The sequence below is a fragment of the Lemur catta genome, chromosome 10 (genome assembly GCF_020740605.2).
Source record: "Lemur catta isolate mLemCat1 chromosome 10, mLemCat1.pri, whole genome shotgun sequence".
NCBI lineage: Eukaryota > Metazoa > Chordata > Mammalia > Primates > Lemuridae > Lemur > Lemur catta.
The window spans coordinates 32,023,110-32,048,812 of NC_059137.1; the positions used below are offsets into that span (position 1 = coordinate 32,023,110).

Genomic DNA, 25,703 nt, shown 5'->3' on the forward strand with positions numbered 1-25,703 from the left:
AATAAAACACATTTTCCATATAGGCTGCTCCTACTATAATGAGTATCTAAAGCAAAAATAAGGAAAAACCGGAGACCATAGGATAAAAACATGTAGAATGACAAAAAAGAGTCTACAGCTGGAAGACGACCACATACAGAACAAACCCAACTCCTACCGCACTATTAAAGTCTTATGTAAATTATTTACTTGCTTTCTTTCATTTTTCTTCTTCTTTCCTATCCTTTGGGTTGTTAATAGTATTTCCAGATTTAAGGCAATACAGTAGAAATTATCAGACTTGGTGAAATACTCAGGCACTTGGTGAGACAGTAATTTTTTAAAGGCTTTATGTTAGCAATTTTTTCATAGTCAAAACACAATGTAACTAGCAGATTATTCAGAATTTGAAATTCTACACACTGTTTTAGGTATAACTGAGGTATCTGATTTTATAAATAGAAAGACTATCTTATTGAAATCAGCACTAGTTTCAAACATTTAATTTTGTACTTTTCTCCCAGGTCTTTAGCCTATTTGGTGTTCTATGAATTGAGAAGTTTGAGAATCAAGAGAGCTGGAAAATGAATTTCAATTGCTATTTCTTCTCCCTCATCCTCTGGCTCTACTCCAATCTTTCTCATTTCCTCCATACACATGCTTCCTTCAATTCTGCCAACATTTTTTTTTCTTTCTTTTTTTTTTACACTAGTCAGCTTCCTATGGAGAAAGTTAACTGCCAGCAAACTGGGTAAACTGCCTTCTTCTAATAATCACCCAATTCCTCTGATGATATATAAACCCAAATTTGTTGAGTCCAAACAGTTCTACTGGTAGAACCACAAACAATGCAATAATTAAATGCAAATTAAAGCCAGTATTAGAATATTATCATATTATGAGAAAACTCTTGAATACAACTCAAAATTTTTGTTTGATAGGGAATTGCTGGTGATGGGCAATTCAAAGCAAAATAGCAAAAGAGATTGATGCCAGCTACTCTTTCAAGAAAATACAGCTTATCTTCACTGTTATTAGAGCCATCACAACTGTCACAATGTCTGGGTACATAAGATGTTCCCTTAATCACACAGAACTATAAAGCCCAGTTTCTCCACATATGCACATTAAGCTTCAGTTTGCACTGAGAGATAAGAACAGCCTTCAACCTCACCAATATGCTAGTGACAACTATAGATGAACAGGATAATGAAAACAGTAATTACAAACTATCACAAAGCATTCTTTCCAAATATTCTTCAACCAAGGGTTGAGTGCTAACATCTCCTTCTCCCCAAAACATTTTAGGTACTGGTTATCCACAGAGTGAAGTGACTGCAGCACATCTGAAATTATAAAATTGTCTCTAAAAAGATATTTATTTATATTTATAAAACATTTATGCCTGGGCGCGGTGGCTCATGCCTGTAATCCTAGCACTCTGGGAGGCCGAGGCCGGAGGATCGCTCGAGGACAGGAGTTCGAGACCAGCCTGAGCAAGAGCAAGACCCCATCTCTACTAAAAATAGAAAGAAATTATCTGGACAACTAAAAATATATACAGAAAATATTAGCCGGGCATGGTGGCACATGCCTGTAGTCCCAGCTACTCGGGAGACTGAGGCAGGAGGATCACTTGAGCCCGGGAGTCTGAGGTTGCTGTGAGCTAGGCTGATGCCACGGCACTCACTCTAGCCTGGGCCACAAAGCGAGACTCTGCCTCAAAAAAAAAAAAAACAAAACATTTATGAGTGGTCAACTATGTGCCAAGTATTATGCTAGCTACTAAGGATACACAAAGGATCCAGAAACTCTGAATAGTGGCCTAAGTGTTTCTTCTAAAATATATTTTTTGATTTCCCTGTAAATTACTGGATCATTAGCACTGAAGATAAAAAATTAAAAATAATCTGGCTTTGGAGATTGAGAGTAGTGAAGGAGTGCCCTAGGTAAATAAAAAGAGAAAAACTGGGCAGGTTTAATATATCATCACTAAGATTCTGTTATAATTTGTAATTTCTTTATACCCCACCTTTTCCATAAGGATTAAAGGCAGCTTAGAAAGATCTACAAAATGTAACAAGATGAGAAAAATTAAAAATAAAAGAGAAACACCAAAACAAAAAAGGAAAACAAGGGCAGCAGTTATAAAATAAAGCTATAATAGTTAAAAAATTTGACTTTTGGTGTTTAAAAAATTTGGCTTTATGCTTTCTAGTAGACACTTCAAATAGGGAAACTTTATCAGTTATTCTATTCAATATCCATAAGATAAAAAAAGACCAACTACTTTGAAGCACTACTATGTAGTAAGCCAAGAATTTTTCAGGGTTAAAGACATTATTATGTTGTGATCAACAATTATCAATTATATGCTTAGAAGAGACATAATGACAAGTTTCACAGGGCTATTCCTTAGAAGTTGACTTCATGACCCCCACACCACACATTTTTTAATGTTGTCAGTTATTCAGAGAACTGGGCTGGGAGAAAGATCTAACATCCCCTGTGAAAACCAAAATGCTTAAGAAAAAAAGCATGAATGAATAGGTCACCCCTGCACCTGGAAAGGAGTGAAGAATACTCTGTAGACACGAATGACATTATCTTTAGGAAATATTTAAAAATTTCTTTTCAATACATAAACAAATGGGTGCTTGAAGCCCTGAAGTTCTATTCCATACAGCACAGCCTCAAAATGTTTATTCTGCAAAATGTCCAGTATACATTTCCAGGTACAGTCAAGGTCCACGGACACCGCATATTGGGAGAGCAGGAGATCTCTGAAAACCTTCAGATAATCTGCAATATCTACCCAGTGAAGTCAGATTTAGTTAACTGCATTACTATGATCAAGAATAAGAATTAGTATAATACATTACCACCAACAGTCATGGATCTGGTCAAAGGAGGCTGTAATAACGTTTCTTCATCATTAAACTGTTTCTTAAGTTCTTCTACAGATTCCAAATGGAGTTGGAGAAATTTTGCTGTTGCTGTTGAGGCTTCTTCTTTAACAGGATCTATCATTCTCTTCAGAACTACTAGGTCATCCTTTTGGACTTTCAAACAAAGTTTCTCCATTTCTCGGATATTGGAGCGCAGTTGCTATAAAGGAAAAAAATCATTAATGCCCCCATCTCTTAGTATAAAATATCTTTCCTTTCAGAAGTAATTTGTTATAATGGTTGGAATGGAAATGATTACAAATATCCTCTATAATAGAAGGTGTAGCATAATACTTTTCTATTTTTCGTATCTCTATCTGGCCAAATCCAGTATCTTTAGAACCCACATCCTCATACTTCGAATTTATTTAGCATTTTTTCCTTCATTAAATGTAATTATTACAAAGGTAACAAATGTTCTTCATAATAAATCAAACACTGCAGAAACATATGAAGAAAAAATGATTTTCCTACTTCACCAATCCCACATCCTCTCTTAACCCAATCTTCCACATATTTTGCATGGCTCATGCACACAACTAACATATATAGGCTTTCTCCTTTGTTATAAAAAAATGGATTACATTATATACAATAATCTATAATTTGTCATCCCACACCCCAATTTAACAATATCATCATGGATATTCATAGGATATAGTATAATTTATTTAATAAATATATACACTGTAGTATATATTTATTTAGTTACTCCTCCAGTGAGCAACTGTCATTCATGTTGTTTCCAGTTTTTAGTTATTATAAACTAAGAGATAAATATCCTTGCATATAAATCCCAATATATCGTATTAGTATATATTAGCACTATAGAATATACTAATACATTATTTTTTCTAGGATTGATTCCCAGAAGCAGGAATATTCAAATGATAATGTGCATTTTTATTTCAATAGCTATTATTGTTTTTTTCCCCAAAAAGCTACAATAATTCACACTATCACTGAAGTGTAAGTACCTATTGAGTGCCAGATGAATTCACAGCCAAATTTTATCAGACTTACCAAGAGCAGGTACCCATACTGCAGAAATTATTCCATAACATCAAGAAGGAGAATAACTGCACATTATCTTGTTTGATAGTATTGTTTTGATGAAACTTGATAAGCTAATTCTAAAATGTTTATGAAAATGCATAGAGCTGAGACTAGCCAAATGACTTTTGAGTAAGAAGGTAGGAGAACTTCCTCTATTAGATATCAAGACTGATTATAAAGCCACAGTAATTAAACCAGTATGGTACTGATGCAAGAATAAACAAATAAACAATGAAATAGCCCAGAAACAACCAAAACATCTATGCACCTGACTTACAACAAAAGTGGCACTATAGAACAATGCAGGGAAAAATGATGTTTCCAAAACATTATGCTTGTTAATGTTTGGGTAAGCATAGAGGCTTTGAACAGTAAGATTAATACATTTGATATAACTTATATAAAACACCGTACCCACCAAGTTGAGAATATACATGTAAAAAAACACACATAGCAAACATTTACAAAAATTGATTATATTCTAAGTCTTAGAGTAATTTTCAACAAATTTAAAAAATATTGACATTGACATCTTACAGATCATGTATTCTGATCATAATAAAATTAAACCTGAAATCATTAATGAAAATATATCTATAAACACTTCATGTCTAGAAATGAAGAAAGACATTTTTCTAAATAACCCACAGGTCAAAGAAGAAATCACAATGGAAATTGAAAATGCTTTATGGGAAAAAAATAAAACTGGATACACCTTCTCATGCCATACACAATAATCAACCAGATGGACTGTAGACTTACATGGCAAAGGCAAAACAATAACACTTAAATAAGAGAATATCTTCATGACCTTGGGGATAGGAAAGATCTCTCAAACATGGCACAAAAGTCATCAACCAACCTATAGAAATGTAAGCAAGAACTTTAAATGGGGATTTCTCATAGACAAAGAAAGAGTTACTCAATCTCACTAATAATCAGGTAAATGTAAATTAAAACCACAATTAACCACCAGAACAGTTAAAATTAAGGTGTGACAATACTAAATACGGTATTAATAAGGATGTTGTGCCCAGGAACTTGTAATCACTGCTGGATGGAGTGTAAAGTTAGTACAACTATTTTAGAAAATACTTTGGCATTACTGACTAAAGTTGAAATAAGTATGCCTAACAAACCACCAATTCTTGTCCTAGGAATATAAAACTCAACAGAAATTATGCACATGTGCACCAGTAAAAAAAAAAAAAGAATGTTAATAGCATTTATAATAGAAACTGAAAACAACTCAAATGTCCATCAATTGAAGAAATTGATACACTATGGTATACCCACATTCAGTGAACTATATATAGCAATGAAAATGGATAAACTATTGTTACAGGCAAAAGCATAGGTAAATCTCAAGCCAGATACAAAAAATATTATCTGTTTAATTCAATTTATATAATGTTCAAAAACAGGCTAAATTAAACTATAGTCTCAAGGACACACTTTAGTGGTAAAACTACACAGAAAAAGTAGGAAGTATTTAACATATATATCAAGATAGCGATTACTTTAGCAGGGGAAAAGATATTTGTTATCGGGAAGAGGCTATAGAGGCCTTCCAGGATACCGGCAACTGTCTATTTTTCTTTTCTTTTTTCTTTCTTTCTTTTTTTTTTTTTGAGACAGAGTCTCACTCTGTTGCCCCAGCTAGAGTACAGTGGCATCATCATAGCTCACTGCAACCTCAAACTCCTGGGCTGAAGTGATCCACCTGCCTCAGCCTCCTGAGTAGCTGGGACTACAGGTATGTGCTACCACGCCTGGCTAATTTTTTCTATTTTTAGTAGAGACAGGGTCTTGCTCTTACTTGGGCTGGTCTCAAATTCCTGAGCTCATGTAATCCTCTCGCCTCAGCCTCCCAGAGTGCTAGGATTATAGGCATGAGCCACTGCACCCAGCTTATTTCTTGATCTAAGTAGTGGTACATGAGAATTCTTAGTATAATAATTTATTTAGGTATGTATTTATGTTTTAGTAATTTTATAGTATATATGTCATATTTCATAGTAAAAACTTTAATAATTCTTTTAGGAAAGAACATTATATTGACCTGTAAGGACAATTAACCTAAGATAGAAACAAAGTTGAAAGCATTTGAGTAGAGGTAAAGTTGAGTAGAGATCTTTTCACAGAAGTATATTAGATACTACCTTGCTGGACAAAGGATATTAATTCATTCATTCAACTGAACTGTAAAGTTTATAAGAAGAGGGGCCATGTCTAATTTTTTCACCATTATATCCTCAAGGCCTGTCTGGTCCCTGGTATACAGTATGGTTTAATTAATATGGTAAGTGAATGAATGTTTTCTTAATATTTTCCACAAAGTGGCAAAGTAGCAGTCCAATAGCAACAGGAATCTTCAACTATGAAGAAACCTAGAATTCTTCTCTAGAAAAGCATAAGTCACTATCATATGTAATATTTCATCTTTTATTAAGTGGAAGAAACAATGAAAGGAACTACTTCTTTGGAATTAATTCTGACATACAAGCATAAAACAGTGAAGTGGAAATGAAACCCATGAGAAAGCAACCATGCCATCTTGAAGTTCATAACAGAAAAAGGAATACTAGGCTTAATGATTCTTTAGTGAAGTAAATTTTATCAAGTTTAAAGAAAAAAGCTATATGATACCATAGCAGAAATCATATTGTGATAAGATTTTTTTGAAAAAGAGTTACAGTTTCTATAAAGCAAAATTCTGACATCATAAAAACAAGTTAATCTTGCTGGGTGCGGTGGCTCATGCCTGTAATCCTAACGCTCTGGGAGGCTGAGGCAGGAGGATTGCTTAAGCTCAGGAGTTTGAGACCAGCCTAAGCAACACAGCAAGACTCCATCTCTACTAAAAATAGAAAAAAATAGCTGGGTGTGGTAGCACACACCTGTCATCCCAGCTACTTGGGAGGCTGAGGCAGGAGGATCTCTTGAGCCTAGGAGTTTGAGGTTGCTATGAGCTAGGCTGATGCCATGGCACTCTAGGCCAGGTACAGGTAACAGAGTGAGACTCTGTCTCAAAAAAAAAAAAAAAAAGCCCCCCAAAAGTTAATCTGATAAGAAAAGAAGAAAAGAAAGTGGCATCTAAAGAAACCAATATGGTTGTCTAAGGTGTGCTATGATAAGTTAAGAATTTTAAGAGACTTGAAACAAGGAGAATCTTGTAAGTAAAATAAGAGCCCAGAATGAGCGGAGGCTGGTGAAAAATGTTAAGAACAATAGAAAGGATTTAAAAAATACATGCAGAGTAAGAACAAGAAAGAAGGGTCAGGCCTACTGCTTAGGGCAGATGGTATAATGTTAACAGATGATGCAGAGAAAGCAGAACTACTTAACTCCTATTTTGCTTTTAAATCTCTATTTAGAAGATATATTCAAAATTAAAAGGGGCATAAGAAACATGCTCAAAGGAAATTTGAAATATATCTTACTGTAAAGATCTAAATCTTTACAGATAGGCTTCATGCAGGAGGGGAAATTTGCACTGTCTCTGAAAAATACCAGAAAAATAGAACATACTAAATAGAAAGAATAGATTGGGAAAAGACAGAGGTAGGGTAGAAGCCTTTAAATACTATATTTCATCAATTATAGAACATGATATCTTTTATTTTAACATCTCTAAAATTGGAAAGTATCTTAAAATGATGGTAAAAAAGTATCATGCCATAGTTAACTGGCAGTACTTTTTCTTTCCTAGAGGTACACAAAATAAGGGTGTGTGTAACAATTGATGGTGTCTTAGATTTAATTTCCTCTCTGAGGTTCTGTAGAACCTATGCCAATCAGAGTAGAGGTCAAGGATCCTAAATTCTATTAATCAGTTCATTAAAATTTTAAGGCAAAATTTAAGTCATAAATTCCTCTGAAGCTCACAATATAAAACAATTTGCATTCTAATAGCATTCACTTGAGAATCTACTCTTCAATCTTTTCTTCCATTCTCTACCTGGTGCTTCTTCCTAATCTTTTCTTCTTTTCTCCTAACTCTTGCCTACTATATTTGCTTCTCTACTCTCTTCTTCATTCCTTCTCTTTTCTATTGCTTCTTCCTTTTAAATCCCCCCTTTTTAAAAAAAATTAAAAAGTAGATAGCTAAAGTGTTCTGTATTTCTCTTAGTAAAATTATGAAAATCACATTTCACTTCTACAAATTCCATGAGTGATTTTTGTGTATCTGTGCTATTTACAGAACTGGGATAGATACCTTACAGAGCCGTATCGTTCTAAATGTGGTCTGAAATCTAGTGAATCAGAATCTCTAAGGTGAGTCCCAGAAATCTGTATTCTCAACAAGTTCCACATCATCACTGCTATGGAGAAAAAGCTAGATTTATCCGGTTTCTACGAAAGCCAAGTTAATGTTCTTTAGTGAATTACTACAGTAGTAACAATTGCCAACTCTTTCACTTAGTTTCAAAATTTGATCACAAAATCATTCTTAATACTAATGTTCCCTTATCCCAGAGAAGAGAATTGAGTCTAGCCTACTCACAGTTTCAAAACATAATAATAAATGACTGATGCTTCTGTACAAAGTAAGCAGAGTTTGCACTGGAGAGGAGACAGCAGCAGCAGAGAGAGAACCTGGAGATATGCAGACAGGTAACTGAAACATCAGTATTTAGAGGTCACTAAATATCAATATTCAGCAGAGAACTGATCAGAACCTTTATGTGAGGAAACTAACCAAGGTGGGGAAAGAACTATCTTAAAAAGTTAGAGGGAACAGTGCCCAGCACTCACTCAAAGTTGGAAACAGTGGCTGCACCCACCGGCTAAATTGGAAAATACTCTTAATTCACAGGGCATTGGGTAAAGCACTCAAAAAGGTTTGCCTCAGCAATGAGGAATAATTAGCCACAGACTAAGCACTGCTCCAGTGAAGCCTAATGAAGCATAAAAGTAAGACCCTAAAGTAGCAGTACCCAATCTTTTTGACACTAGGGACCAGTTTCATGGAAGACAATTTTTCCAGGGACCAGTGGGAGAATATGGTTTTGGGATGATTCAAGCGCATTACATTTACTGTGCACTTTATTTCTATTATTATTACATTGTAATATATAATGAAATAATTATACAACCCACTGATAACGCAGAATCAGTGGGAGCCCTGAGCTTGTTTTGCTGCAACTAGATGGTCCTATACGGGAGTGATGGGAGACAGTGACACACAAAACGTGTTGCTTATGTCCAGTCTACTCTGTAATCTCGTTTTGGTTGCTGTCACTGCAGAAAACCCTGCTTCACAAAGACAGCGTGTTGGAAATGGAAGCAGGCTCTTCAGTGCTTTTGTGGCAACCTCAGGATATTCTGCCTTGACTTTAATCCAGAATATATGGAGATATGAAGTTTTCTCAAACATACTTTTAAGGCCACCATCATTTGCAATCTCAAGCAGTTGATCCTCTTCTAAAAAAAAAGCAGTCTTTTGTGGTTGGGAAGTGATGCTCAAACTCTTATGAAAGCTGAGAAAGGGGATCATGCAGCAGTTCGGAGAAAGATGGCCCTGGATCAGTCTCTTTCAAAATCTCTGTTAATGTTTGAAACATGTCAAAAAATCCCAGTGATAACTCGTCGTCCCCATAATTCCAGTTTGGCTTTGAATGCAGCCACTTTTTCTGCCGACTTGAACACACTTGTCATCCTCCCCTGAAGTGACAGATTGGGTTTGTTGAGCAGGTTGAATATGTCACACAAGTAAGCAAGTTTTGCAATCCATTCTGTGTCACTGAAATGTGCTGCCAGTGGCGACTGTTTTTCTAAAAACTATCTCTGGAATAACTCTTGTACTCTAACTCTGGCCAGTGATCTACCTTTAGAAAGCCATCTCACTTCTGTGTATAAGAGAAGGCATGTGTGCTCTGTGTCCACCTCCTCACAGAGCTACATGAACAGATGTGAGTTAAGGGCATATACTTTAAAGTGGTTGATAATTTTAATCACATTCTGCAAAACGTTGTTCAGTTCAGGTGACATTTTCAGCTAGCCAGCATTTCTCTATGGATGACACAGTGTGTAGACTCACATTCAGAAGCGACCTCCTTGACCCGAGTAGTGAAACCAGAAAGCCGTCCAGTAATGGCAGCTGCTCCGTCTGTGCATATACCAACACAAAATGACCAATTCAGTTTTCCTGATATGTAATTATTCAAAGACTTGAATAGTTCTGCAGCTGTGGTGTTGGTTGGCAACAAAAGTACACACAACATATCCTCATGCACATCTTCCTGAAAATATGTCACACAAAAACAAGCATTGTTGCCTTCTTGTCAACGTTGGTAGACTGGTCAACCTGGATTGCATACCATGGTAACTCATTAATCCTCTCTAACAATTGTGCCTCAATAGCCTCTGCTATTTGATCAATTCATCTAGTTATGGGGCTAGCTGAAGGAGGAACACGTACCACCTTTTGAACTACAGCCTCTCCTAAAAGTTCAAAGCAAATGTCCTAAGCAGCAGGCAGGATCAACTAACTCTTCACTAATAGTAAAGGGTGTCTTAGCTTTCACAATGCAGTTAGCCACTAAAAATTACACTCTCATTGTAGACACATTTGATGAAGTGGTGGCCTTCAATAATTGCTTCTGTTCTTTGTGTTCACATTTTTTTCTTTTGAAAAACTCCAAAGGCTTGTCTTTTAATGCAGGGTGCTTGATCTCCATGTGGTGAAGCAGTTTTGAAGCTCTCATGGCTTCGCTGGATAGCCAATAGCCACATCTTATACAAAGTGGGCTTGGAGAACGTGAATCACCTGTTGCAATGAACCTGTAATTTAAGTAGGACTCTTGATATTTTCTTTTAAATGCAGCTTTCATTTTGTTGGCAGTCTTAGAGTCTTCTGCTGTGTCATCATTGGGTCTTTCCCCCTATTCAAGGAAGCTCTCCAGCGACGTTTGTGTTTTACTCGTTTTTGCTAGGGTTAGTTTGTAGGCATATCAAAACTCTGAGACAAGTGCACAGTGCGGGAAAGAGGTGCAGATGAATGCGGTAAATAAAATAATGGGTGGGCCACATACAGACTAAAATAAATATTGGATTCTGACTTAAAGCCTGCCACTAGATGCAGCTATACAATTGAAGTACATCAACTCGCTTGCCATTATAAAGCCTGCCACCAGATAAACCTTAATTGTCACTTGCCACTCACTGATAGGGTTTTGATAATGAGTCTGCAAGCAACTGATTTATTATGGTCACTGTGCAGTCAAACCTCTCTGTGAATGATAATCTGTATTTGCAGCTGCTTGCCAGTGCTAGCATCACTGCCTCAGCTCCACCTCAAATCATCAGGCATCAGATTCTCATCAGGAGCACACAACTTAGATCCCTCACATGCGCAGATTGTGGTGATGGTCTCATAGTATATACATATGCCAAAACTCAGATTGTACACTTTAAACATATGCACATTTTTGTATGTCAATTATATGTCAAGAAATCTGTTTGGAAAAAAGCAGAAGGAAAAATGCAAAACAAGATCATATTATTTATATGTAGCTATATGAACAGATATGGTAATACCTAAGTCAGGGGAAAAGATTTCCTTGGTGGGAGAAAGGGAAATAGAAACAAGGAAGGATACACAAGGGAGCTTTGGTGGTATTTATAAAGTTTCCTCCAAAAAAAGAAAAGGAAACAATTGAGGCAAAATATTAAGATTTCACTTATTTCAGTTGAGTAATGAGTACATAGTGTTTGTTATATTATTTTTATTATTTTCTACATTTTTGTATATTTACAGTGTGTATGTACAACTTTTCAAAAAGGTACTTCAATGTAAAGCTTGATATTAGGGTAGTTCCTTATTCCTGTCAAGCTTGTGAGTTGAAAATCATTTAATAGGGCTACAAAGAGAGTAGGTAAAAATCTAACATATTAAGCCCCTAACATTCTATACAAAATTATCTGTATACGTGTTTATCTGCATTTTTTAAAAAATTAGGCCCATAGTATCCTGATTATTATACTAGCCACCTAACTGGTATTCTTGGTTCCATCTTTGCCCCCTTAAAAGTTATCCTTTTTATAATAGTCAAGTGATATTTTAAAGTCATAGCAGGTCATTATCTGCTAGAACCATCCAAGAGCTTTCTACTCAACTCCGAGTTACCACATCCTGCAAGGCCCTCCATGATCTGAGCCAGTTCATCTCTCTGACTTCATCTCCCACACTCCTTGCTCACACCAGCCATACTGACCACCTTCATACTAGTCCTTGAATATGCAAGTGTCCTCTCACCTCTAAGTCTTTACACTTCATCTTCCATCTGCCTGGAAAACCATATTATTCCCCGTGGTTTATGCTTTCACTTCCTTCAGAAGCCTTCCACAACCACCATTTACTTAAAAGAATACACATCATCTTCTGTGATTCTTTGTTCCCTTTAACTTGCTTTACTTTCCCTTCATGGCACTTATAACCATCTAACTACAGTGGTCCTAACTTTTTGGGCACCAGGGACTGGTTTCAAGGAGGACAATTTTTCCACAGAGGGAGGGATGGGGGGATGGCGAGCGATAGGGAGCAGTTGTAAACATAGAAGAAGCTTCGCTCACTTGCCTCCTGCAGTGTGGCCCGGTTCCTAACAGGCACGGACTGGTACTAGTCCATGGCCCAGGGACTGGGAATGACAGATCTAATATATATTTATTTACTTTTAAAAAGTCTGTCTCTGCTCTCTCCACTTGCCATCAAAATATAAGTTCTATGAAAATAAGAATTTTCTTCTGTCTTGCTTACAGATGTATCCCCAGTGTCTGGAACAGTATCTAGAAAATAATAGTTGCTCAAATGTTTCTGTTCTTCTAATAATCAGGCCAGAAAGGCAGATATTATGCCAGATTCTGAAAATTTGCAGAGATATCCACAAGTTAGATCAATGGGTCTATAATCAGTGAAGTAAGTTTAAAAAAAGAAAGTATATCAACTCAGTATTTGACAAGCTTTGCGGTATGTAAGTAGTAAACTGTAAACTATGGCTAAACTTTCAGTAAAATAAAGATGACTTCTCTCTTTCTCTCTTTTTAGTTTTATAGCCAAATTTAATAACTACTTACAGCTTTTTTCCTTCTTTCAGAAATGTTTCAAAATCTGTCTCAAGATTAAAAGATATATTCAAATATATACTTATCTATACTGATGGTATTATAAAAAGTAATTATTCTAAGTTAATTGAAAATTCTGAAAAATGGCTAATTATGTATTTAATGATTAAAAGAAGAGTGGCTATGCATATATTTGCCTTTGTTAAATATTGATTTAAGGATTCTTAATGTGTTTTTACAACATGTAATTTTGAGAGCAAATTGTATACAGTAGAAAACATTTGGTATCATAATAATTAATCTAATTTCTTTACAAACACAGAACACCAGTCACTGGTAAACATTTAAATAACTTAGAGTAAACACATTCTAGATATCCCATAATTTAGTATTAAGGGCTCTAGAGTCATAACTATTTAATTAAAATAAATCTTGACTATTCTTTACTTTTATTACTTAACTGCTACGCTAAGGTATTGATAGTAGTATAATGATTTCACACTAATTTCAACATCAAAAGGTACCCCTCCCCCCAAAATATATATGGCTTAAAAAGTATTAACTAAACCACCAAAAAGAGTAAAAATCAATGGAGAAAAAGGTCTCCATTCATTTTTCCAAGAAATATCTAATAAGCATCTACTACATAGGTGTTAAGTACAGTACTCCAGTCCCTATCCACCTGAGTTAATATTTCCAGATTAAAAATAAAACATTAATATATAACATTGGAATTGGTTCTTATTAAAGATTCTCATTAAGTGCCAACTAAGAACACTGACACTATGCCAGATAAACTGGATTCCTGCACTACCACTTATTACTGTAGACAAACACTAATTTTTTTTCTTTGTACTTTAGACAAACACCAAATTTGTCCGCTCTCCGGCCTTCTATTTATCTAAAAAATGAGGATAATACCTTATCCTTATCCAGCATCCAGATAGGTGGTACTATATCATTTATTGATCTCTATAATGCATTTGACAATTAATCATATACTGACTTATATTAACTCTTTTACTAAGGTTTTAAACTATTATTTAAATATTTAACTGTTTGTGAATTCTCATCTAGGTAAGTCCCTTCAAGGCAGAAATTGTGATAAATTTTTCAGAATCCTCTATTATCAACTAGTATTGTTACTATATGTTAAGTATTTGGAGAGGAGGGCAGGGAGACTGAGCTTTTTAAAATATGCATTTCATACTTTTGTATGACACGCTGCCAAAAATGGGGAAAAGTAACGCAATTACCATGTACTTTAAATTAACTAACAAAAGTCAATAAGGAAGCAGCATTACTTCTGCTTGGATTCAAGAGGAGGGGAATTAGCCTCCACCTGTTGGTAAGGGAGTAACAAGATTATAATGTAGACCATGTGGGATGGGGATATTTTTCTGGGTATCTTCTAAAAGTATAATCTACTACAACTTGTATGCAGAAAACTATAAAGACTCACAAATATTAAAGAAGATAAAAACAAATACAAGACTATCCTATATTTATAGGGAAGAAAACTAGACATTGTGAAGATGTCAATTTTCTCTAAATAGATCTATACATTCAATGCAGTTTTCAAATTCCCAACCAGATTAGGTATGGACTTTGGAAAGCTGATTCCAAATTTTGCATGGAAGACTAAAGAGCTGAGTGTAGGCAAAACACTCCTAAAAAGGAAGACTAAGGTGAAGTATTGTACTACCAGATATCAAGCCTTACCTTAAAACTATCATAATTAAGACAGTGTGGAACTTGGTGCAGAAATACATACACTGACCACTGGAATAGAATAGAAAGATCAGATACAGACCTGTGCATATATGAAATTATAATATTTCTATAGTAGCACTATAGAAATCAGCTAATAGTGTGACACAACTGGTTTTCCAAATGGAATAAAATGAAATTTTATTTATGCCTACCTCATGCCACCAATTTCAAATGGTTTAAAGACCTGAAAGCAAAATGTTTAAAACATTTAATAGAAAAATAGGAAAATGTTCTGTTGAATTTAGGATAGAGAAGATTCCTTGAACAAGACACCAAAAGAATGAAGCACAAGAGAAAAGACTGATAAACTACATTTAAATTAACAACTCCTTTCCATCAAAAGATGCCATAATGAAAGTAAAAAGATAATTGTTACTACATAAATCAAATAATGATAAATCTAGAAAATCTATAAGTGTTCATGAAATTATTTGTCCCAAAATAACTTTTACACAAACTAGCAAAGAACAAGCCTAAATAAAAAATTCAGGGCAGATATGAATAAAGCTAAGCAAATAGCTACATCTAGCAACAGTTTCGATCTCACTATTTTAATGGCACACATAAATCTTTTATGCCAGATGGAGGTCAATAATGTAAATATATATATTTTTAAAAGTTAGTAAACAAATACTTTGACCATAGCCAATGTCTCAAGCAAATCACCTGATTTTAAATGATATATTAATATTAAATGGTGAAGATGGTAAGAAATCAAAGTCACGATAACCGCATTAACATTAACATGCTCAGTACCATTCAATAAACACTGAATCTTGCTGGGCACCAGGTGCTGTGAAATATACAAACAGTGGAGACATTGTCCCTGCTCTTTAGGCCTATAATCTAGTTAGCAAGCAATAATACATATATAGAGGGAAAAGTCAAATTTCCATCTAAATCTCAAATCAATCTGTTTTCCTGGGCCTCTGTAACCCTTCCTAATGATCTCTTGCATTCATTTCATTCTATCCCAATCTATTCACTGTACTGCAGCTATAATAATCTTTTCGAAATTCAAGAGGACCACAGATGCATTCTTTGGAGAAACTGACTCTAAATTCAGAAACACTAGGCACAGGGCTAAAAACAGGGATTTGTGTGAAAGCCTGTATTGAACAATGAAAGTCCAGCAGCCTTCACCTAACCTGCCTCTATAGCTCCATAAGATAAGCACCTATCTGCCCTAGGGGGAAAATGAGAATTCTTCTTTAGAAAACTAAACCAGAACCATCTCCAGATACTGCTATTTGGAGGCTCCCCAAGGAAAATGGCATCTTGCCAAAGAACCTTTAACTGAACTCCACTAGGAGACAAGTAATCCACTTTTTATTAAATAGTATCTCAGAAAAATAGAAGAAATGATTACACTCATACATAAAATGCTAGGAAAGAAAGGAAAAAAAGAACAAGAAAAAGCTCTTGTAATTTAAATATTGTAAGAGCAGAAATAAAGAATTCAATAGAATGAATTGAAGATAAAGCTGAGGAAATTTCTCAAAAAATAGAAATGAAAATTAGATAAGCAATCCAAGAGTTCCAATGTCCAATAGAACAGGACTTTTTCTGCAAAGGGCCAGATAGCAAATAGCTTAGGCTTTGCAGGCCATATAGTCTTGTTGCAACTGTTTAACTCTGCTGCTGCAGTGTGAAAGCAGCCAAAGAAATATGTAAACCGATGGGACAGACAGAAGGCCAGACATAGCCTATGAGCCAAAGTTTGCTGACACTTGGAATAAAGGGTTAAAAAAAAAAATAGAGCAGAGAAAATGCAGAATAAATCACCAAAGAAAAATTTTTACAAATTTCCTAGAATGAACATGAGTTTTTAGATTAGAAGACTCCAACACAATGTTCATCATCATCAAATTTCAGAATACCAGGGATGAACACATAATAAAAGCTCCCAAACAGAAAAAAAAATAGGTCCTATACAAAGACTAGGAAATCAGATGATACCAGCTTTTTGAAGAGTAACACAAAAGAGCTGGAAAGCCTTCAATATTGAAAGAGAATTCCGACTAGAGTTCTATACCTAGTGAAATTAGCAATCACATGTGAGGGGAGAATAAAGGCATTTTTTAGATATATAATTACTTAAAAATTTTCTCCAAGGTACCTTTATTTAGAGGGCTACTGAAGGATTACTCCAACAAAACAATGGAGTAAACTAAAAATGAGGAAGACATGATATCCAGGAAAACAGGGACCTAACACAGAGGAGCTAAGGGAAGTCCCAGAACAGCAGCTATGCAACAACCCTAGAAACTGAGTCCACGATGGAATAGGGGGAAGAAGGACTTCAGAAGGGAATCTTCAAAATAAAGAATAGAACTGATGCATTTGAGTATCTGAGAAACATTATTGATAGCATATGACAGAGATGTGGAGCATTTAGAAAACAACTAACTACAAATATACAGAACTGGGCAATTAAAAAAATGAGGCATTATTAACTTCAAAAAAAACTAAAAGGCTGTACTGCATTTAACTATATGGCTTAGCAGCAAGCAATATCTTCATAATCAATACAATGAGATACTGAAATTACTGATTTAACCCAAAATTATAATATATCTAATTAGATAGGGGGAAGGGAAGTAGGAGAGCAAGGTGGGAAGCTACAGCTCCACCTACCATGGAAATGAAGAGATAATGCCTAAACATGATTAACCAAGAAATAGTAGTCTACACATGGTATTTAGTAATAAAAAGGCAAATAACAAAGAGAATGGTCAAAAGGATTAACAATGGTTTCTTCCAAGTAGCAGGACTTGGAGATAGAAAACATAGGACATTATAAGCCCTCTAAATTGTATTTGGCTTTTAAAACTATGTAAATATATTATTTTAAAAAATTAATTTAAAATAATTAAAATTTATTTTTTAAAAAGCAAATACCTAGGAAAGAATATTTGCAATACTAATTATAGACAGAAGATCAATACCTTTCAAATTATAAGGCACTCTTACAAAGACATCAACATAATATGATATATGCAAGGCACATGAACAGGTGATTAACAAAAGAAATATTACGGTCCAAGGTACACATGAAAAACTTTTATCCTTCAAAGCTATTTTTTAAAATCCAGATTTAAACAACAAAGTAGTATTATTTCAACCTACCTATTAGCAAAAATTTAAGAAATGAGTAATACCAATGTTAAAGGTTTTTGGAAAATGCACCGATTGTGAGAATGTAAGTTGACGTATAATTTCTGGAAGAAAACTTGGTAATATAAAACAAAACCTTAAAAATATGCATTACATGTAATCTAGCAATCCCTGCTAAAAATGTATCCTTAAAGAAACAGTACCAAATACGTATAAAAGGATTCAGCTACAAAGGTATTATTTTAGCAAAATTTGCTTAAGACTCTTTTTTTTTTGAGACAGAGTCTCATTCTGTTGCCCAGGCTAGAGCGCCATGGCATCAGCCTAGCTCACAGCAACCTCAAACTCCTGGGCTCAAGCAATCTTTCTGCCTCAGCCTCCCGAGTAGCTGGGACTACAGGCATGCGCCACCACGCCTGGCTAATTTTTTCTATATATATTTTTAGTTGTCTATATAATTTCTTTCTATTTTTAGTAGAGACGGGGTCTCACTCTTGTTCAGGCTGGTCTTGAACTCCTGAGCTCAAACGATCCACCCGCCTCATCCTCCCAGAGTGCAAGGATTACAGGCATGAGCCACCACGCCCAGCCAAGACTCTTTTTCATATTGATTTACCAGCAACAATATAATAGCCTTACCTGAACTGTACGTCCTGCATTGATATGTTCTTCATGCAACTTGTCCCAGATTCTGCACCTCTGATACTATACAAAAGAGAGGGGAAAAGGTATTGAATTTTTCATCACTAAAGAATTATTTCCAATTATCACAAAAATCCCCATTTATCTACCCAAACTTTAGCATCAGCTAGAGAAGACAGCTAGTTAGTAGTGCTGGTTAACTTTCCAAAGATCATCATACAAATAGGACGTTTTCAAGAATATTACATATAAAATTCTGAAAATAGTAAAACAAAAAATCACTAGATATGGGTTTTTATTTTACCAAAGAAGAGCATGTATTTTGTCTATGTTGCAAACTCTCTACAGATGGAAAGTACAAACTAAAGAATGAGAATGTAAAAGAATATGAAAAATAAAAAGATTAACAAGCTATTCTTAGTATATATGAAGAATTTTAAATGTTTGTCAATGACATTGTTAAGTATTGAAAATTAAAATCTGAATTTGAAAAAAGCAACATTAATACTATAGACTAGAGAGGAAATAAAAATGAGACTAAAAATTTAATATATATATTTCAATTTTTACCAGGGTAATATTTAGTTTTCAGAGTATCATCCAAAACACTTTATAAGCATAATAATGGAAAATTTTTGATTTGACAGGAACCACAGGAAAATGTGGTAACACTATAGATAAATATTTATATAGAATACAATTAACACCAAATATTGCATACTATTTTTGGTTGAAATAAAAAATCAAAATAATTAAAATGATAGCAAATATAAATAATGACATTAAACACGTTTGATATATTACACACCAAAAAAAAAGCCACCTAGAAATAATTTGAAAGGATAGAAATATGATAGTGCCCCATATATACATGGAAAACATAATAGATAAAAGTAGAGCAGTAAAACATTTTCTAGGACATTTTTATATTCCTTGATAGTGAATGATGCTGCAAAAACCTCTTTTGATACTCCTAAAATGTTTACATCATCTATGAACTACATAACTATAAAACTTAAAAATAATTAGACCATATTGAAAATATATTTCCCAAACATAAAACCACTATCAAACCATTTTAATTTATAAGAAAAATTGAATTCATGCCATTAGATCCTGTATGAATGCTCTTTTAGACAGTGTTACAATATTAATAAAAGTTTGAGAATGGAAGCCAAAGATACATGTGTTAAAACAAACCACTTTTAAATTTATTACTCACTACTAATCTGTCATGATATTTTAAGAAAAATTAAGATTAAAAAAACAGAGTTGAGAATTTGTGGAGGCCAAGGACATTAAAATCCATAGGGCAGAGAATACCAGGGAGGAGACAGCTGCATGGTGAAGAGATAGTTGCACTGAGAGGAGAGGGCTACACTGAGAGAGAACTGCAGAGATCTGCAGAGTTTTTGTTTGGTCTTCAGTGAAGTATTGCTCAGCACATGCATGTGAGGAAACTACTTGAGTTCAGAACAAGAATAGGTGGAATAATTTCTAAAGATCATATTATACAAGGCGACTGGGCATGGTGGCTCATGCCTGTGGTTCCAGCTACTCAGGAGGCTGAGGCAGGAGGATCATCTGAGCTCAAGCGTTTGAGGCTGCAGTGAGCTATGATCAGGCCACTGCACTCCAGCCTGGGGGTCAGAATGAGACTCTGTTCCACAAGGAGTGAGTTGGGATTTGAACAATAAACAATGCCTGAAAAGTGACAAATGATGGGGTAGATATGGTTAATAGATGTAATGGAGAAAGCAAAACTGTTCAACTCCATATTTTTTCTACCTTCTTTCTTTACTGAGGAAAATTATCTTCAAAACAGAAAAGCCAAAAATAAAATGATTAAGAGGAAAATGAAAACCAAGAAGAGTAACAGCAAATCTAGATACTTCAAATGAGCTTAAGTCAACAAGCCCAGGGAAATTACATGTTAGAGAACCAAAAGACCTTGCAAATGTGATCACAGAAATACTTCTGCTTATCTGTGAAGAACCAAAAAGTTTCCTAGACTTGCAAATATTGACTCAATTTTCACAAAAGAAAGTATATTTAAAACACTGCAGGATGTAAATCTTAATGTAAATCTTGGTGAAAATTCTCTACTAGATTATTAGAAAGATGGTTTGTGAGAACTTACAGAAATGGTGACAGTATACCAGTGTGCTCTGGCCCTTTCCTGTCTAACACTTTAATCAATGACTTCAAAACAAAGAATGCATAATTACCAAATTTGCAGATAACATAAATTAAAAGAAATAATTAACATAGACGAAAGATCACAATTCCACATAACAAATATAACAATGATAAATGTAAAGCCTAGGACTTAAATTAAAAAGAACAATTGCACCAGTATAAGAAATAGGTATGATCTGACTCAATAGCTGCAGTTTATATAAAAAAAAGTCCTATATAATTCATTTAGTTGATTACAAAGTCAATAAAAAAATGACTGATGCAATCTTAGGCTCTATATATGCATACAGATATTCGTTCATTCAACACTTTTATTAGAAGCATACTATGTTTCAAGCACATTAGTAGTTTAACACGTTTACTAACATAATAGTCTCAAGCAAGTAATTGAACTACTCTAAATCTGTTTCTCCACTTAAAAAGTGAAGACTAATATTATAACTAACCTATGAGGATGTTGTAAGGATTAAATGCTATGATATAGAAAAACCGCTAACATAGCACTCAACACATGAAAATAATAACTACAAACTTCACTATTATTATCTGCTCACTTGACAAGGAAACTGTAGAAAAGATTACTGTCTTGGGTGGAGGATGAACCAGATGACCTTATCTCTTATCACAATAAATTATAAGAAAAATAAGGAATAAAATAATTCAGATTTCTACTGCTTGCTACATAAGTTAAGATACATTATTACAAGGCATTATTCCAAATATTTGAAGAAGAGAAAAAAAATGATTTAAGTTAAAAAACTTAAAATTATTTAAATAATATATATGACAAAAATTACAAGAAGCAACCCCCTAAAAATTTAGTTAAGTCAGAATCACTGACAAGTGTTAATATTTCTAAACAGCACTGCTTTAAAAAGTATCATTTTTGTATTGTCTATTTGCATAGCAGCACTAGAGAGGCAGGTTAAAGAAGTGCCACAACTTGAGTCAATTAGTATGCTTTTAGTTGCAAACAACAAAAAACCCAAAATTAAAAATGGCTTTAATAATAAGTACATTTATTATCTCACATACAAAGCAGTCTAAAAGTAGGATAATTCCAGGTTAGTTTAATTCAGAAGTTTACAAGTTCATCAAGTGCTCAAGTTCTGTTTCTGCTTTACTACTTTCAACAAGGAGCTTTTGTTCTCAGATTTATCCCCTAATAGCTGAAAGAGGATTGGTTATAGTTCCATATACAACAGGAACACACATAAGATCAAGTAGAAAAAAGAGGACTGTTTCCTTCCATGTATATCTTTATAACATTAGGAAAATCTTTCCAGAAGTTTTCATATCCTAAACAGGCTTTCCCTCAAATCTCACTGGCCAGAACTATAGGATATGTCTATTGTTCCTTGGTAACCAAACACTGATGAGAATGGAATTACCATATTAATCAGACACATTATCATTCACCACCTGTGCTGAAGCTTGCCTATCTTGAAACACAAAGGAAGGCAAACAATCCAGGTTCTGTCAGAAAAAAAGGAAAGGGGTGAGGAAAGGTGATGAAAAGATTAAAATAGACATTCACAGACTAAAAAGAGAGATGGAAAAGGTTTTCATTATAATCACAAGTGACAAACAGATAAGATCAAATAAATAAATAACAAATAAGACTGATTATGTCTGATTTTATACTATATAGTTCAGACCTCATGATGCCATCCATTTTCATACTTAATTATATGTTATCTCCTACCATTCTTTGAATATTTCCTATCTTATTTCCTTAATTGGACTACAAACTTCTTGAGATGAGAATTAGAAATCTATCTTTTATGTATTCTTCAGTGCTAACAACCTAAGAAACAGCAAATACCAATAAATAATTATGAAAAGCTAACATTCATTTCCTGTAATAAATAATATGCCTTTCCATTAAACCTGGCAGATTGAACACAAATATGTATCTCTGTCTCTTCCAAAACCCCACTTAATGACAATAAAAAACTTTAAAAGGTATAAATTCACAAGAATAATGAGAATACAACAGAAGACATCAATTGACAAAAAATTTAGCAACATTTTGGAAGCTGGAAGAATATGTATATGTTGCAACTCAGCAGACCAAAGAAAGCTAAAATCTAAGCCTACAAAAGGGGTGGATCGAGGGGGAGAGAGGCAATAAGAAGCAAGCCACAGGCATAGCACTACTCAAAGACTAAGCAACCAAAGGTACCAGCTACCAGGTAACCGAGTGGAAGTATACAGTGGAGTGAAAAGCAGAAGGACTGGTTGAAAGTTTAGGTAGTGAACAACTAGTCCACCATATCCCCCCTCCACTTGCCCAAGCAACTGCTTGTCCCATCGCTACAGAAGGCACCACTCTAGAAGACAGGCTCTGGAGAGGCCAAACTGGAGAAGCTGGGAATCTTGGACACCAAGCATAGCTAAGAGCAGAAATGAGATACTGTACCACGACCAGGAAGATTAGGCCTGGACAATGAATCTCTGAATGGAGCCTACTGTCCTCCTTGCCTACCTGGCTTAGAAGGCTGGTCACAAAATTCATACTATATCCACTGCTGCAACCTTCTCACCCCCAACTCCTGCCACGACCATCACCTCTGCAAATATAAACGCACTCCAAAAGGTAGAAAACTGGAGGATTTCTCTCTCATGAAACTGAATATCTAACAAGACCTATGGTTACTGACATCTGGTGTTCCCCATTATTAAAACAGATTTTCGCCTGTTTATCCCCCCAGGCAACAAGGCCCCCACTCTAACCAGCTACCCATCTACACACACACAAACACACTCCTTGCAATTAGCCCTCTTAAATATCAACAGCCAGCCAATAAAAGCCTATAATACTATACGCTGAGACCCAAGAAAAGAGAGAGAGAGAGAGAAGGAAGAAAGAAAAGGGACTCGGGCAAAACAAAAACAAGGAAGCAGAAGAAAACTAAAAAAAAAAAATAATACCACCATAGAAAGATGATATGGTACTGCAACCACGAAACAAGAACAGGATTCTCTTTAAAAGAGAGAGAGACAGAGCGAGTGTGCACATGTGTAAGCACATTGAGAGAAAAAAGAACATAGAAAAAGTATGATTCTGGTTATTCCATCTAAGTCTGACTGTGGATGTGATGACTGGTGCTAGAGTAGCCATTTTACACATAAGCTAGAACCAAGTTGAGGACAGGAGAGCAAGATAAAAAGAGCCTGGGTCTTTAATAACTGTTGAGCTGCCAATGCAGCCCTGGACTGCCTCCATTACTCAGAGAAATTAAAAACAAAATCAAAACAAAAACAAAAAAAAAACCTCTCTTATTTAATACACTATTTTTGGTATTTCTGCCTCTTGCACCTCACCCATATACTATTAATAATACAGTACATGCTACACAGTAAGTTTTCCCCTAAATCCCTACAATATGAAATAAAGGAAATTATGTTCCAAGCTTACTACCTTGTCACTCCTATTAACTAAGTGTAAGTCTATCTTATGTTAGCCAAGAAAGCTGAATGCTAACACTTCAAATTTCAGGATTACATTCTAATCAAGTTTATCATGTGTAATAAAATGCAATGCTGAAGGACCTATGGAATACAGCCCCAGGTGTCCACAGCACACTACTTTCATTGTTTTCAGATGTTGCAGAATCACTCCACTAAGGCTTACCTTCAATTTCCCTTTACTCTGAGTTTCTTCTCTTAAATTCATATTGGATGACTGATGTCTAGCACAATAAATATTTTATCTTTCTACACCTTCTCCCTAAGAATAATATGCCTTTTTGAGAATGAAGCACTGTCAGACACCTGGAGTCCAAACTTAGTTCTTAACTCTTTTGTCTAGAGTAAGCCCTGCAGCTTTTAAATGTTTTTACATTGCTGTAACACATCTATTAAAATATGCTTGAATATATACATATATAGATATCCATCTATCTCACACATAGATCAGTATGAGTTTAACTGCTTGGTTTAAGACAATACCACCTATATTATACTTATTCTGATACTGTCTAAAAACTTCACAATAAATAAAAATTTCAAAAAAGCTAAAGGAAAAATGTTCTGGCAGAAAGGGGTCAATGTAACTCTGTAATAATTTTCTTATGACATCTACCATAATTAATCAAATCAATAATATACCCGTTCCTATCCCCACCCACCTGGCTTTTCCATTGATGACTGATTGGATGGTACATGTGGGTAGGATCTGAAGGTACTGACAGCAAGCACTTTTGTGTAGAACAAGAAAAAGGAAATCTAAAACATTGCCAAACCTCAAAGGTGAAGTAGGACAATAAAGAAAAGAAATGGCCTTAACAGACTATCGCCCACCTGTTTCTACCTTTCAGAATCAACTCATTTGCCAAATTCTTGTCCTCTTTGTAACTAGGCACTTCAATATGAGCTCAGGACTTTGAAACCACCTTATCAAACCTCCCAGGAGATGATCAATCAAAAGTAAACAATTCTATTTCTATATTGTTATAGCCTAAAAGAACCAGCCCCCCTCATTAACCAAAGCATGCATCCCTTTAATTTTCTTCCATTCATGACAAGAATAACCCATTTATCAAACAACTCAGTCTCTATCCTTAAAGGTTACAGCATTACTTAACGCTTATATATATGGTGAAAAAGAAAGAAATCAAGGGATGATAAAATACTAATCCTGAATTCTACAGAGACCTTTATATTTGCATTAAAATTTTCATTTTGAAATTCTTGGAACTTACTTTCTATACTTTTTAAGAGGACTTAAATACTAGGAAGATAGATGGTACCTATGGGAGAAAAAGCTGATACTTTTCTTACTTATATAAGCTACTCAGTCGAGGGTGAATGGTGTTTATATTGCAAGGCTTAATGACCACATACTCCACCCTTAACCTTCCCCCTACCCCCCTACCCCCCAAAAAAATCAATGGAGGGCCACACAAACTTGTATTGAAG

General features: G+C 34.8%; 1 protein-coding gene across 5 annotated transcripts in view; it reads right to left on the reverse strand.

Moving 5' to 3' along the window:
• The window catches only part of STX17 (syntaxin 17), a 49,357-nt gene that overhangs the window by 14,217 nt on the left and 9,437 nt on the right, over nt 1-25,703 (reverse strand). For all 5 annotated transcript variants that reach the window (XM_045563142.1, XM_045563143.1, XM_045563145.1 and 2 more), the window contains exons 3-4: nt 18,579-18,644; nt 2,862-3,087 (exon numbers count right to left, since the gene is read on the reverse strand). In XM_045563142.1, coding sequence (XP_045419098.1) covers nt 2,862-3,087; nt 18,579-18,644 — 292 coding nt within the window. The remainder of the gene's footprint in view (nt 1-2,861; nt 3,088-18,578; nt 18,645-25,703) is intronic.